This window comes from Taudactylus pleione, unplaced genomic scaffold, assembly GCF_031769625.1.
Source record: "Taudactylus pleione unplaced genomic scaffold, aTauple2 ptg000019l, whole genome shotgun sequence".
Lineage (NCBI taxonomy): Eukaryota > Metazoa > Chordata > Amphibia > Anura > Myobatrachidae > Taudactylus > Taudactylus pleione.
In genome coordinates, this window is record NW_028284421.1 from 39,023,888 (window position 1) to 39,040,000 (window position 16,113).

At 40.2% G+C, this 16,113-nt stretch overlaps 1 protein-coding gene across 1 annotated transcript in view; it reads right to left on the reverse strand.

Annotated features, from left to right (window-relative positions):
• Positions 1-16,113, reverse strand: part of LOC148540566 (uncharacterized) — a 115,830-nt gene that overhangs the window by 57,036 nt on the left and 42,681 nt on the right. Inside the window, exon 5 of the mRNA XM_088444391.1 lies at positions 14,783-14,878. Within this exon, the coding sequence (XP_088300517.1) occupies positions 14,783-14,878 (96 nt within the window). The remainder of the gene's footprint in view (positions 1-14,782; positions 14,879-16,113) is intronic.

The following is a 16,113-nucleotide window of genomic DNA, read 5'->3' on the forward strand; positions in this document are numbered from 1 at the left end:
TGACATCTCTGAATTGACTACAAATTCATGGTCTTTTGTGGGAAGGAAAAAGTTGGGCCCCAACCCAGGAAGCAGGAAACACCCTTGTAAATATGACTTCTACATCTCTATATAAGTGCAATATTTTTATCCCACAACATGTAATAAGAAAAGACATTGGAATTTTTTATGCATAGTGCATGACAATTGGCTCTGAAAAATATACTTATTTGTAGGATGGATTAACACATGTTCATATTTCAGGCTGAATGTCTCAATATCAAGTTCTATGTGCAATTTTACCACAAATTTGGGCAGACAAAGCTGACATATTATGTTAAATGGTCACATCTAATGAGGCAATAGGCTACTGCATTTTTTACCAAGAACAATTTAAATCCAGAAAAATGTAAATAATACTTGCCATACATTTGCTGTTGGTGATGCCCTGCCTACAGTATGTGGTTTAGTAAGATACCACAAGACACAATTTGTGGTGACTGTATATATGTTTACAGTGGGTGCCTTACATTTTAAGATAAAGTGAAGTTTTCTAAAGCAACCAATCAGCTTCTGTAATTTATCTAGCACAGTCTATGAAATGACATTATAAGTAGGGATGTGCGCCGATCCACGTGTTATGGTTTTGGTTCTGTATCTCCTTCAAGGTTTTGGATATGGATTTGGTTTTACAAAACCACCCTTGCATATTTTGGTTTTGGATCTGTATTTCTTCTAAAAACTCATAAAAAGAGCTGAAATCACATAATTTGGGCAAGTTTAAAAACAAAGAATGTTTTCATTAATCAAGAAACATGTCAGAGGCCCGAGGGAGTTGGAATATGTATGTAGTTGAAGGCAGGGAAAGGAAGGTTTGATTAGTAGTAAATTTCATTTCATTTTTTGATTCCGAAGCAAATTTATGAGAGAGGAGAGGAGGGGAGGCATTTACAGAAAATATTTAAATCATTCACATTAGACTTTGCCCCAGAAGAATCCTTGAGTGCTACGCCTTCTGCTGCTGCTGCTGCTGGGAGTGGATCTTCATCCCAGAAGGGGACCAGGAAGACTAGTAGTAGTAGTAGTTATAAAAAAAAAACAATTGACTGTTAAACAATCCTTTGCAAGGGGGAGCAAGTATGACAGCAGTCATCCAGTTGCACAGCGGATCACTGATGCCATAACATCTATGCTGGTATTAGATGTGCGTTCAATATCCGCCAATGCAGTGGGTTTTAGACAGTTAATTGAGGTTCTGTGTCCCCGCTACCAAATTCCATCTAGACACCACTTCACTAGAAAAGCAATTCCCAGCCTGTACAGGGATGTTAAAAAAAACTTAATTAGTGTCCTCCAATATGCTGTTGTACCCACTGTCCACTTAACCACATATATGTGGACAAGCGGAACAGAGCAAATACAAGATTACATAACTTTAACAGCCCACTGGGTGGGTATACTGCCTTCAGCGGCACCAACAGCAGCATATAAGAAACAGCATCTCAGAGGCAGGCTACTCTGTGTATCACCTGGTTCACTAAAAGGCATACCGCTGACAACCATTGCAAAATGGCTTACTCCACTTGGAATCCCCTCAGGATTTGTGATTTCTGACAACGCCACCAATATTGTGAATGGATTAAAGCTGGGTGAATTCCAACACGTCCTATGTTTTTCTCACGCAACCAACTTGGTGGAGCAATTTATTTTTTAAATGACAGGGCCGTGCAGGAGATGCTCTCTGTGGCCCGAAAAATTTCTGGACATTTTCTCCATTCAGCAGGCGCATGTAGAAGATTGCAGCACCTGCAAGAAATGTTGAGCAAGAGGTAGTTACAAGGTGGAACTCCACCCTTTTTATGCTTCAGCAGATGGAGGAACAGCAAAAAGCTATCCAAAGCTACACAGTGAACTATGACATAGGAAGAAGTGGGGGAATGCACCTTATTCAAGCTCAGTGGAAAATACTTTCCTTGTTGTGCAAAGTGCTGAAACCCTTCGAAGTAGTCACCTGTGAAGTGAGTTCAGATACTGCCAGCTTGAGTCAAGTAATTTCCATAATTATACTGTTGGAAAAGCAACTTGAGAAACTGAAGGAGGACCTGAAACTAATCGATTCTGCAAAGTACATTGGACTTGTAGATCAAGTCCTTTATTCGCTTCACCAGGATCCAAGGTTTGTCAGGACCTTCCAATCAGGTCAATACATTTTGGCGACCATGCTGGATCCTAGGTTTAAATCATACGTCATGTCTTTCTTCCCAACGGACATAGATCTGAAGAGAGTCAAAGCAAATTGTCAGCTAATGTGACACGTGATGCAGCAATGGCTCCTCCTTCAGTTTCTCCAGCAAGTGCGGCTGCCAAGGAAAATGAAACTTTCCCAAAAGACCCATTGGTGACACAGAGGAGTCAACACAACCAATTTTAACATCTGATCGGGTCTAAAAGAATTGCCTACAATTAAATTAATGACACTTCTACTGTGACTCCATCTGATACGGTCACCATTCGAAGAATGGTTGAGGACTATTTTTAATGATAGCGTCCAAATAGGCATGTCAGACAGTCCATTTGACTACTAGCAGTAAAAAAAGGAAATTTGGAGGCCCTTGCACAAACTAGCTTTGCTTTACTTGAGCTGCCCACCCTTCAGTGTGTACTCCGAAAGAGTTTTCAGCACAGTCGAGAACCTTGTCAGCAATTGGCATAGGATGCTACTTCCTCAAAATGTGGGGAAGATGATGTTCATTAAAATTAACTACAAATTCCAAGAGGAAGAACTTTACCGCCAATTATGTCCAAAAAGGCACCTGTAATGGAATTAATATTGCGTGAAGAAAGATGATGTAGACATTGATGAGGGTGAGGATACGGATGATGATGGCGACAACATCTTGCCTCTGCAAAGCCAGTTTGTGCACGTAGAGATCATTGCCAGCAATGTCAGCTGCCCATTGGTAGCTGGTCGCCCAAACAAACCAATTCATGATTGCGGATATTGTTGATGAAGTTGTTGGTGGTGAAGATGGCAGGTGCTTGGATCTAGCAGAGAGAATGGAGCTAGCTGAAGCTGGACTGCTTGATGTTACTTTTTAGCCAACGTTTCTGAATTTTACAAAAACTTTTTGGATGGATGCGCTGCAGATGACATAACAGGGAGGAGGTTCCTAGATGTTTAAGGTCCCTACCTCTACTTCCTCTTGCTTTACAAAGGGTACAGATGGCTTCACAATTGTTGTCAGGATTTGGGTAAAAATAATTCCACAAATAAGTGGATTTTTTTGTCTTATGCCCAGACATGACAATGGGCTTTCCCTTATCATAGGCAACAACTGTTTCTTCCACTGGTGCCTGATTTACACAATCAACATCCTCATCAACAACATCATTATCAACATCCTCATCAGCAACAGCTACACAAATATCCTCATCATGCTGGTGCACTTCCACAGAAGCATCCTCGATTTCTGTGTCAGCATATTCACTTGTGCTTAAATCATCATAAGAGGCAGAACCACCAGTCATAAATAAAGGCCGAGGCCTTAGCCTTTCCTTGCCACTTCATGTGGTGAAAGGCATATTGTCAATTTTACGTCTTTCTGCAGCTAACTTTCCCTTTGATGTTTTTTTTCTTTACCACTGTAAAAGATTGCTTCTTTGATTTTAGATGCCCTCACTTAAGCCCTGTATGCCCTTGGGCATTGACTTTAGTAGATGACGTAGACGGACTAGTATTATCATGAATGGTGGCACTGGCAGCAGCTCCAGCACTAGTATTTGGATCCCGCTCTCCTCTGAACTGATCGTTCTCCAAATGAACAAACACAAACGTGAGGGGGGGGGGTACAGCACACACGTCAATTTGTACCAATTTTAAATATTACACTGCGGTATCAATGACCTACAGTGTCACAATATTTTGCGCTACCTCTTAGTGTCACAATATGTGTTGAATATTACAATGAGTTTCCACTTACGTCACAATATTTTTTATGAATACACTGCGCTGCCACTTACAATGTCACAATACGTGTTGAATATTACACTGCATTTCCACTTACAGTGTCACAATATTTTTTATGAATATATTACACTGCGGTATTACTGACCAACAGTGTCACAATACTTGTGTGAATAATATTACACTGCGGTATTACTGACCGACAGCGTCACTCACAATACTTTATGAATTATACACTGCAGTATGATGAACCTACACTCACAATATGGCCAGCAGCATCACAGTGTTTTGGATACACTGGGTTGGGGGGGAGTTTACGGCATATAGCATCACAGTGGATAGCACACTAGATGGACAGCACAACCCTGGACAGCACACCCATTGATGGACAGCACACCACTCCCTGGATTAGCAAAGAAATGATAAGTAACACAGCCCCCTGTATAGAGCACAGCACACCCTGCCTGGATTGGACAACAAAGCCCTGCATAGCACACACCTGTATTGGACAACAAAACCCAGCACTGGACACCCCTGTATTGGACAACACAGTCCAGCACTGCACACCCCTGTATTGGACAACACAGCCCAGCACTGCACACCCCTGTATTGGACAACACAGCCCAGCACACCCCACCTCTGTATTGGACAACACAGCCCAGCACACCCCTGTATTGGACAACACAGCCCCCCTAGGATGAGGCACAGCCCTGACAGCACGGGACTCAGCAAGTAAATGGCGCCAATCACCGCGGGGAGGGACTTATATACAATCCAAAACCTGTGAGAATTCGACAGTGGGTTGATGACATTTTGCCTCGTTTTGGGATCCGAGTTAGGTGGGAAAACCCGAGCCAGATTTGGTTCCCGAGAACCGGACCTGCTCATCTCTAGTTATTAGCTGATTGGCTGCTTTGGGCAAATTCTTCACTTTATCTCTCTCCAAGCCTTGATACATCTCCCCTAATTCAACATAATGGTAAATTGGCTTATGACATTCAAAACTCAACCTTAAAGAAAACAATACCCATAATCTCAAAATTGGAAAAAAAAAACTCTTGTTCTCTTTCTTGGTATAGTACGGGGTGGCCATAATTAAATTTCCCTTTTTCGAGTAGTCTGTAGCTTGATCTAACAACCAAAATGTCACCAAATTTGATAAACTAGGACATGAGAAGCAGGATTCTGTGGAAATACATTTTAGTGCAAAAAGTCACCGACAGGGGGAATATGGAGCTGTACAATGTGAAAAGAGAGTGAAATGGACAGACATTAATGTAACACAATCAAGGTAATTGTTCATTACATTTGCTATTCATTCAGTTAGTGCACTTTCACATAGTTTTTGCATGTCTTTTTGTCCAGACTAGGGGTCAAATGTAATAGGGTGAGAAAACTCTCACATTTGTAAACTCAGCCAATGTAATAAAGTCACAGTACATGCAAACTTGCATGTTTTTTAGACTCAAAAAACTCTCAAGATTTAAACTCTCATCCAGGTGTTTCCTGTATTGAAAAAACAACTTGATCAATGTATTCGTGTTAAGAGTTTTACGGCTACTTTTCTTAACTCTCACCCTATTACAATTGGCCCTAAGTGTTTAATTACTCAGGAATTGTTGTTTTACTTTTGACTCATTACCTTTTCCAGCATATGGCTTTGAGGCTTACTTAAAATATCTCCACATCTCAGAAATGATAAGAAATACCCTGGTGTGATTCATTTCATTAGCCCAGTCTCCTAAACATAATTTGACCCCACAAAACACAGGATTTCAAACCTATATTACACAGTGTTTTCTGCTTAAATCCACTGTATTTCACTTCCATTTATATTTGGGATTGGCTTATTGTCACTTAATACCCCTTTTTCACCAATCGAATAATCCGGGTTATTGCCGAGTCGATCCAGGTCGAGGCTCTGTGTGAACGGCTCCCAGAATAATATCCCGGGACGATTTACCCGGCAACCTTACTCGGGTTGAGAGCAGGGTTGAAAACGGGTTGTTCCCGTGTCATGCGGCAGTGTGAACGGGTGCTACCCGGATTATTTGACCCGGCTACATTCCGCTATTTGTTGATTGGAGCTTCTTGGGTGCTGGCAGATGATGTCTTTTGTCAGTGCCCTGCAGAGAGACGCACACGCAGCCATCACTTGCCTGCCTAACCTCCTGCACACAGCCTGCGCCACAGCCTGACCAACTCCCACAAAACGCAGGATGATACACAGCCTGCACACAGCCATAACAGCAGCCTGCACCACAGCCTGACCAACAGCTCCAAACGCAGGCTGATACACAGCCATAACAGCAGCCTGACCCACAGCCTGTTCCTACAGCAGCATGTGTGCTGCCACGAACTGGACGGATGCCGATATCCGAGAGCTACTGCTCATCAGGGCAGAGGAAGAAATTAAACGCCAGATGACCGGCACAGTTTAAGATGCAGTAGTGTACCACAATATAGCCCAGATGCTGGAGTCCCGAGGGATAAAACGCACGCAGCAGCAAGTGGTAAATAAATTGAAGGCCTTGCGTAAACAGTTCACTAAAGTGCACGATCATAACTGCAACAAAAGTGGTGCAGGCCGCAAGGAATGGGTGCATTACCAATTGTGCTACAGCGCTTTTGGAAATACAGCGCTTTCAAACCACATAGCACTGTCCTCCTCAATTGCGCCATCCTGCTCCAGCCAGCAGGAGGATAGTCCAGAGGTACCGGCTATACAGGTTACCCTGCCGTCCTCGCAAAGCAGACCAACATCACTGCTCCTACTGACCGATGAGCCTGGAGAAGGTAGTGGGATGGATACATCTGTGAATGCTGAGAGGATGGATTCATCTGTGAATGCTGACAGTATCACTACCACCGTAGATGAGGTAGTTGAGACAAGCTCAGACACTGCGCACCTTAAAAAGACCCCTCCGCTACGCGCTAATAGTAAGTATTTTAAAAAAGAAAAACACCCACATCACACACACACACTACATTCACTTAAATCCAAATGGTAACTGTTGCAGAGTGCTGCTAGCGTGCAGGTAGATAGAAGGCCACAAGCACATGTACACAAACACCTCTGCTATCTTTACGTCGGCTCAGTGCATATTATAGTTTGTTTTTTGTTTCTCCCTTTGCAGTCTACAATGTGCCACCCAAAAAGAAGAAGCTCAACAGGTCGGAGCAAGCAGCTAGAGCGATGACTTTTGTGATCATGGAGCATCTCCGCGAATTAGAAGCCGATATTCAGAGGCAGGAGGATGCTAGATTGGATCGGTTTCTAGAGTCCGAAAGGCAAATGCAGCAGTCATTTATGAGGCAATTAATGGATATGCAAGAGAGACAGATGTATTTTTTTGAGCGCACATTTGCTCGTGGTTTTGCCAACCAAACACAGGCATTACCACAGGCCCCAGTGTACCCAGAACACAGATTTGGGCAGTGCAATATGGGGCCCAATTATTACAACCCTAGCACTAACCCTAACACAACACAAACAAACCAAGAGTCATCACAGTATAGTATATAGGCAATTGCCGTAAACATGGCCATTTTAAATATTTTGTCGTTGTACCAACCGGAACCTTTGCTATTTTAGTTTGGTTTTTTTATATTGTGTGGCTAAAATTATAATGTTTATTGCGTGAAGGCACTTTTCATTTTTTTATAGCTTTTATAGTGTATTGTTTTGACTGCAGGGATCTATAAGGCACTTTTCTTTTGTACTGGCCATACGATGCTTGACATCTGTTTTATACTGTTTTTATACTTTTGCAACATTCTGAGATTGTGTTAAAACTGTTCTATTTAAAAACCACAATATATGTACATGGTTAAAGTAAAAAAACAAAACACAACTTTACAACCAAATAAACCAAAAACTTGTTTGGAATATGAAATTTTGCTTTTTATTTTAAACTAATAAGGGAAGGTTTGTTGCAATGGTGACCCGGATGAGCTCGGCGCTGTCCTCATGCTCCCCCACGTAGCTTACTGCATCAATTGTAATGCCCCCCCACTTCAGTGTCCTGCACATTCCACTCGGGAAGGAAGTGGTCTTTTTGAATTTCACAAATGCTATGAAGTATGCAGCAGGCTGCTACTACATGGGGCATGATTTTTAGGTCCACATCATTCCTCTTCATGAGACAGCGCCAACGTCCTTTCAAACGTCTGAAAGCATTCTCCACAGCCATCCGGGCAGAGCTAAGGGTGTGAGTGTAGGTGACCTTTTCCAGGGGGCAACTGTACATGTTGGGTATAACCCTTCATTAGCCAATGCTTCAAAGGATATGCCGCATCGCCAATGATGTAGACCGGGATCTCCACCCCATCTACGGTCACCAATTTCTGTTAAAAAAAATTATGGTCACTATAATGAGAAGTGGCATAGGTGTATTCACATGGTGGTCATGTAGGTTACAAAAATTGCAGGTATTTTACAGCCCAATAAATACTTTGGAATATCATGCATTCCGCACCATTTCACACTTAATATTTAGCTAAAGCACATAAGCATAGAGAAAAGGACCATATATTCTAACCTCTCTAGGAAAAAGCCATCCACCCCGCTTTTCCTCTGCAATGTTGTACAACTCAGAGTTGGCTAGGACTCTGGCCTCATGTACCCTATGAAAACATCTGTAAAACTAAAAAAAAAAAAAAAAAAATTAGTATTCTACCAACAAAAAACATAGAATAAAAGTAGATATGAAAGAATAATTAGTACAAATTTACTTACCAGTATCGGTGGTCCACAACAGCTTGAAGAATAATGGAATGCTACCCTTTCCGATTATAATAATCCACAGGGTTTTCATGGGGGGCGATGATGGGAATTTGGTGTCCCGTCTATGGCACCAGCACACTGCGGATACCAACACCTGAGGAAGCCTTGGATGGTTTTATCTAGGCGCAAGGAGATAAAGCGCTGGTACAGGGTATCCACTAATGCCCGCGTCACCTGGTAAATGATCTTGCAGACTATGCCAATCCCAACAACAAATAGACAGGACAGTGTGCGGTACTCTCCGGGGTAGCATACCACCAGAGTGCAAAGGCTAATCTCCTGATTGGGGTGATTGGCTTTCGGTAGTTGGTGGTCTGCATCATCAGTGCTGGTGCCAGTAATTCCAATATATAATAAAAGGTGGCACGCGACATCCAAAAGGGTTCCAGCCACTGCTCCACTTGGAAAGCTTCTACAGTCACCATTAAAGCTTCTCCATGGCAGTGGTCTCTGGCCCACATTCTTCTATTTCTCATCGTGGTCAATCTCATCATGGTGGTGATGTTGGCTGATATCAGTGCTCTCCTCCTGCGCAAATATTGACATAGAAATCTGGCCCTCTCAGCCAAGAATTGCGCTCTCCTCCTCGAACCCTGCACAAGGTGCCACATCATAAGAAGCTGCATCCAATTCTCTGTTGCTGAAATCAGCAGAAAGCTGAAAACAGTGACGAAATCGGGAATACCCACATGTGCTCCATGTGCCATCATTGCTGCAATGCTGTAAGCAGTCCCCACCCCTCTCTTTTGTTGCCTTTTGTGACCTCATCTTTGTCAGCCCTTAAAAAAGACCATTTTTAATGACATCTATAGGGAAAAGCAGGGATTACCCGGGTTCAGTGTAAACGGGGCAAACCCGGGAATAACCCGGGTCGAGTTGCAGTGTAAACGGGGTCTGAAGCAGAGTTCGACCCGGGATTGACCAGTGTTCAAATTCCAGGGTCGGACCCGGGATTTTGGTGTAAAAGGGGTATAAGATACAAGCATCAAATATTGAATATGAAAGGAACAAATATTTATCACTTATTCAACCTATTTATGAATACTGTGAACCATTGATGACTACCATAGATCATATAAACACATTCCCCATCTCACATCCTATGTCTCACAATTTACAAAATATACTTTAAATTGTGCTTACATAGCACACGTCTCAACAGAGTGGGATTTAGACCATTCTGTTTAGGCCCTATGGAAGGTGTCAGTTCCTGGGCACCACAGATCTACAACCGTCCATTGCAAAGACTACCAGATTCCACAGACCCCCAGTACAAGTAACCACCATTCCCCATTGCTCAGAATCTTTATCACTATTGCAAAGAACCACATTGCACAGATTTGCACTGACATTGCAAAAACCCACAAACCCCATTTAATAGACCCATTCCACAATGAACATACTTCCTGTCCCACAGTACAGACCCCAGCAGGGATGTCATGCTGAGAGGAGTGGATCCTACTGCTAACAAAAGTCTCTGTCTTCTGCCTTAAAACCTCCTTGTGACTGTCAGTGTCACACTGTGACTGACTATATGGCTCAGAGTCATTTAGCATAAGCGTATCTCTTCACTGTACTTTAGAAGTATAACCAAACAGTATTTTAGGCTAAACATTTTAATGAAGAATAAGGTGGTGTTACAGTGGAAGTAAGATGGGCTTTGTAGTGAAGTTTTAATCATTTTTAACAAATCATTTCCAGAGTACTTGTCAACCTATAACGTAAGGGACGGGGAACACACGGGAATGATGACGCACAGGCAAATAAACAGATTAAATAGTAATACCTAGTATTAACCACTGTTCCTAAGAATAATGAGGGGAAAATTTCAAAAGTATATGTTGGCAGTGGTGGTGCTCACTAGAGTTAGATACAGATTGTCAAAAAGAAAAATAGAAAGAACTCTGTTTGGTGAGCACTCTTTTTTTAGATGAATAATCAAATAATTAAATCTTAACTTTTAATAAATATCTTTAAAATAAGAAGAATAATTCATATATAAACAGACACAACATCGAGTAGAGATCCACAAATACTATAATATGCAAAATATGACAAAAATTAATAAATTAATTAGCACATATAACAATAAACAGGAAAGTGTCACTATGATGACATCAATGTTTATTAATCCATCTAATTTGGGGCGAAATATTAAGAACCTTAAGTGTATAATTGTCCGGCATCAAAATTGATAAGACATGCGGTATAAATACTTAAAGTGTACTTGAAATCATATATTCAAACATATCAAGTGTTGAATCGGAACCCCCATTTTTTTAAAAACTCCAAAAGGAATCTAATCAATTCAACACAATAGTAACATATATAGAAAATATCCGAGTTTGTCCCTCTAACATATCATTTTGTGAGGGCATAAAGAACATGAAGTATCAGAAAAGTCTGGGTATAGTGCTACTATTCCTCATTCTGCTGCTCCCCACCTATGCAAATTGCTATTTGTGAGGAGTGAGAGATTACCGGATAATAGTTTACCCTTGGAAACAACAGAATAACAGGGACGTTACTCAGGTTTCATTTCTACTTTTGGGTGTCATACTGATGCATTGGACACTCAATGAGAGAACTACTGACTAGAGATTGACCTCAGTTAATAGAGATAAAGAAAAGCAACACATTAAGAATAAATGACATATGATTAGAATATATGAGGGTTGGATAAGTGTGTTTATAAACTCCTGTTGTCACGTTTACAAATTACATTATTAATACATTTAAGCATTAAACCATGTTACATAGTATTTAGCAACTTATGATAAATCATTTAATAACAGAAAAAAAAATTTAAATCATGAAAGTACCGCTGTATACAAAGTGTTCAGTATCCATACATGCACAGATATTATACTGATAGGGTCTATATTATCCAAACCCAACACCACACAGGCTAGGTTAAAATACTCAGCCAAAAGATGGTATGAAATCAAAGATTCACTTGCTGTGTTTGGGTTCGACACTTATGCATATATGAAAAATCCCTTGTTGCAGATTTGGGAATGTGTTAACAATAATATAGATACATATACTGCATATCAAACTCCCCACAGTGCATAAGTCAAATGCCTGATTATAACATAATTAAGGGGTAGATTACAAGCAATGCTTAACATGACTGTCACAATATGCAAATGACGGTACTAAGTTACCAGTAACATGGCTACCATAGCAAACAACAAATATAAAGATGAACGTGATTCCTTAGAAAAATGAATAGACTATATGCTGATCATCAAGGAATAATACCCTGCTACTGTCCAAATGGTATAGCCTCTATGAGAGTGATTACTCGGATATAGTTATCGGGATTGGAACAGACTTGAGACGTACGCGTCCATCATAGTATGGGCGTACATAGTCCAAAAATATAAATAGATATAGACCACAATCAATAAGATCCCGATCTGGGTACAAACTTGTGGTAAAGATGCTGCGCCGTGCAGCCACAGACATCCATCCGTCCCGTCCGTCCTCGACGCGCGTTTCGCCGCTAGAGCTTGATCACGAGGGTGATCACATGTGACAGTGTTCCTGTTAAATACAGGTGTGTATGTTAGGCTGACCAATCAATTCCCTAAGTTTAGACTGACTCTCGGTCCAGCCTATCGATGTGCCGGTACAAGAGAGATAAAGTATGAGGACAGCTCATCAGAAATTAACCCTTATTAATACCGGGCTTTCTTACCATTGATGTGGCTACAAAAAATTCATACTCGATAGTATATATTATCCATTATATTATAAGAGGTTTAAAATTAAGGGGATCAAGAAAGATATCAGTAAAGAATACTTGATACTATATTTAGCTGTTAGGATAGAATAAAAATAATTAAGTATTACGTGATATATGGGTGAAAATTATATAAAATATCAATAAGAGGAATTACTTATACTCATGTTAGTAAGCGGACACTAATACATGTGAAGGTCAGTTGCACTACTGACCATTCTAAGTACTATGAAAATCTGACATTTGAGTTGCAAGTTTGCATTCCATGGTGTCACTGTTTTCTAATAACCATTACCTCATATATAGATAAACGAGGTAACAATAATAGTTTACTCCCACCTTAGTATGTGTTCTCATATACCAGAAACTGGTACTGATGCTCTACATTTAATACAGTCTAAATCACTCAGGGTTTATCATACTCATACTTGATTGAGTAAGACACCCTGAGGTTGCATATTGGTAATTAATGGATAAACAAACTATTAGTGAGTCCAAAAGTGTGAATACTTATCAATAGTGATAAATCCCGATAACTATATCCGAGTAATCACTCTCATAGAGGCTATACCATTTGGACAGTAGCAGGGTATTATTCCTTGATGATCAGCATATAGTCTATTCATTTTTCTAAGGAATCACGTTCATCTTTATATTTGTTGTTTGCTATGGTAGCCATGTTACTGGTAACTTAGTACCGTCATTTGCATATTGTGACAGTCATGTTAAGCATTGCTTGTAATCTACCCCTTAATTATGTTATAATCAGGCATTTGACTTATGCACTGTGGGGAGTTTGATATGCAGTATATGTATCTATATTATTGTTAACACATTCCCAAATCTGCAACAAGGGATTTTTCATATATGCATAAGTGTCGAACCCAAACACAGCAAGTGAATCTTTGATTTCATACCATCTTTTGGCTGAGTATTTTAACCTAGCCTGTGTGGTGTTGGGTTTGGATAATATAGACCCTATCAGTATAATATCTGTGCATGTATGGATACTGAACACTTTGTATACAGCGGTACTTTCATGATTTAAAAAAATGTTTCTGTTATTAAATGATTTATCATAAGTTGCTAAATACTATGTAACATGGTTTAATGCTTAAATGTATTAATAATGTAATTTGTAAACGTGACAACAGGAGTTTATAAACACACTTATCCAACCCTCATATATTCTAATCATATGTCATTTATTCATAATGTGTTGCTTTTCTTTATCTCTATTAACTGAGGTCAATCTCTAGTCAGTAGTTCTCTCATTGAGTGTCCAATGCATCAGTATGACACCCAAAAGTAGAAATGAAACCTGAGTAACGTCCCTGTTATTCTGTTGTTTCCAAGGGTAAACTATTATCCGGTAATCTCTCACTCCTCACAAATAGCAATTTGCATAGGTGGGGAGCAGCAGAATGAGGAATAGTAGCACTATACCCAGACTTTTCTGATACTTCATGTTCTTTATGCCCTCACAAAATGATATGTTAGAGGGACAAACTCGGATATTTTCTATATATGTTACTATTGTGTTGAATTGATTAGATTCCTTTTGGAGTTTTTTAAAAAATGGGGGTTCCGATTCAACACTTGATATGTTTGAATATATGATTTCAAGTACACTTTAAGTATTTATACCGCATGTCTTATCAATTTTGATGCCAGACAATTATACACTTAAGGTTCTTAATATTTCGCCCCAAATTAGATGGATTAATAAACACTGATGTCATCATAGTGACACTTTCCTGTTTATTGTTATATGTGCTAATTAATTTATTAATTTTTGTCATATTTTGCATATTATAGTATTTGTGGATCTCTACTCGATGTTGTGTCTGTTTATATATGAATTATTCTTCTTATTTTAAAGATATTTATTAAAAGTTAAGATTTAATTATTTGATTATTCATCTAAAAAAAAGAGTGCTCACCAAACAGACTACTTGTCAACCTACAAATGTGGCTGCATCCCGTTTTATAGACATAAGTCCAAACCCCAGCAAGAGGATATGCATCTTGAAAGGCACTAGGCAGCCAAGTAGCACCTCTACTAGTCAGTATTTGCGCTAAGCTTATATGGGCCCCCATATTTTACACTGTCAGTAATTTAACACCTCTTCAATATTACAGACAGTAGTGAATTTACCAGTGCTGAAGTGGTTGGATCTTTGAAATTCTTACATATTCACATAACCGTGATTTTCTATACCTGTGGTCCATTGCTAGCACCTTTTAATTGACTGCCCACAATAGCCATTTATATACTGCAATATCTCTTCTCTGCGTCACATACCTGGTCTTGCAGGTTTGTGTTAGCTCCTCTATCTAGCAAGAACGTAACAGTTTCAATGCTTCTACCACGAACAGCTTCATGAAGGAGTGTAGATCCCTGAAACAGAATTCTATTTGTCAGTAGCTAGAAACATTGACAGAGTACAAAAACATAGATATGGGCCTGAATCAGAGTTGTACGCAAACCTGACGGTTTACCTACAGCTCCAATGTTTGCCGATCAGCGCATGTCCAGAATCTGTAACCTGAGGATTACTTAGATGTCCGATGGTCACGCAAGTGATCTGTTGCTGCATCTCCAGACGCAGCAGGGGGTCACAGCCGGCAGGAAGCACTTATTTACACAAGATGCCTCCTGTGGCTTTTAAATATTGTAGCACAGCTGCTGTGTACAAAGACGCAGAGGCTGTAGCTACTGTATACAACTTTAGATCAGGTCCACGATATCTGTAATCAGCAAGGACTGGCATACGTGCAGGATGGAATACATTACCAGTGTTCTTCATAACTCTGCTGTGTTAAATAGAGTTTGGGATACCTGTGAAGTCATTCTGAGGATTGACTGCTGTTTACTTACAGAGGGCTATTCACCTTCATTCCTATGGTGCCACCTATCCAGTTACCAGATAAGTAGACACATTACATCCTTCCTCCTTGTGTATCACTCATTAAGTGGGGACAGACAAATGTACTACATATTATCCTCTCCCTGATATGAAGAGTCTATTTCTTTTGACAAACGTGACACTTTGATGCGAAACCCACTTTACTTCATCTAGTAAACATCCCTTGGCAGTATCTCCAGCCTAATGTCGAGCCTCTTCCTCCACTTGTTCTTTTACTCAGATAAAAAAGGCATCAACTGGGCAAATGTGAAACCATTTGGGCTTTCTAATTATTACTAAAATGCTGCTTAAATTTATAGCACACTCACTATTAGCCACCCAGGTCTGCCACATCTAAGGAGTCAATCCAATTAGGTGCGAATTGTGAGTTTGTTTCATGAATCTCGCAGACTTCGCATGAAAGCGCGCACCCGAGAATTCTCCAATCCAATTAAAAATGCCCATTCGCACTAGTCGCAGCAGAGGTTTGCGAGTTGGACTGCCAAATGTGATGTGAGAGATGTGCATGGAAAAGCGGGGAGACCATCCTGGATCCCCTAAAATTGATAATGTCGTTAGCAGGACCAAATAGAAGGCGGTTTGTGGGCATAAGGAAAGTACTGAAGGTTTTTAAAATGGTGTCAAATGGCTGATTTGTGTTTTTTTTTTTAAAATGATAGAAACAAGCATTTTTCATTAATCTTAAATGAAAAATGATGAAAAAAGT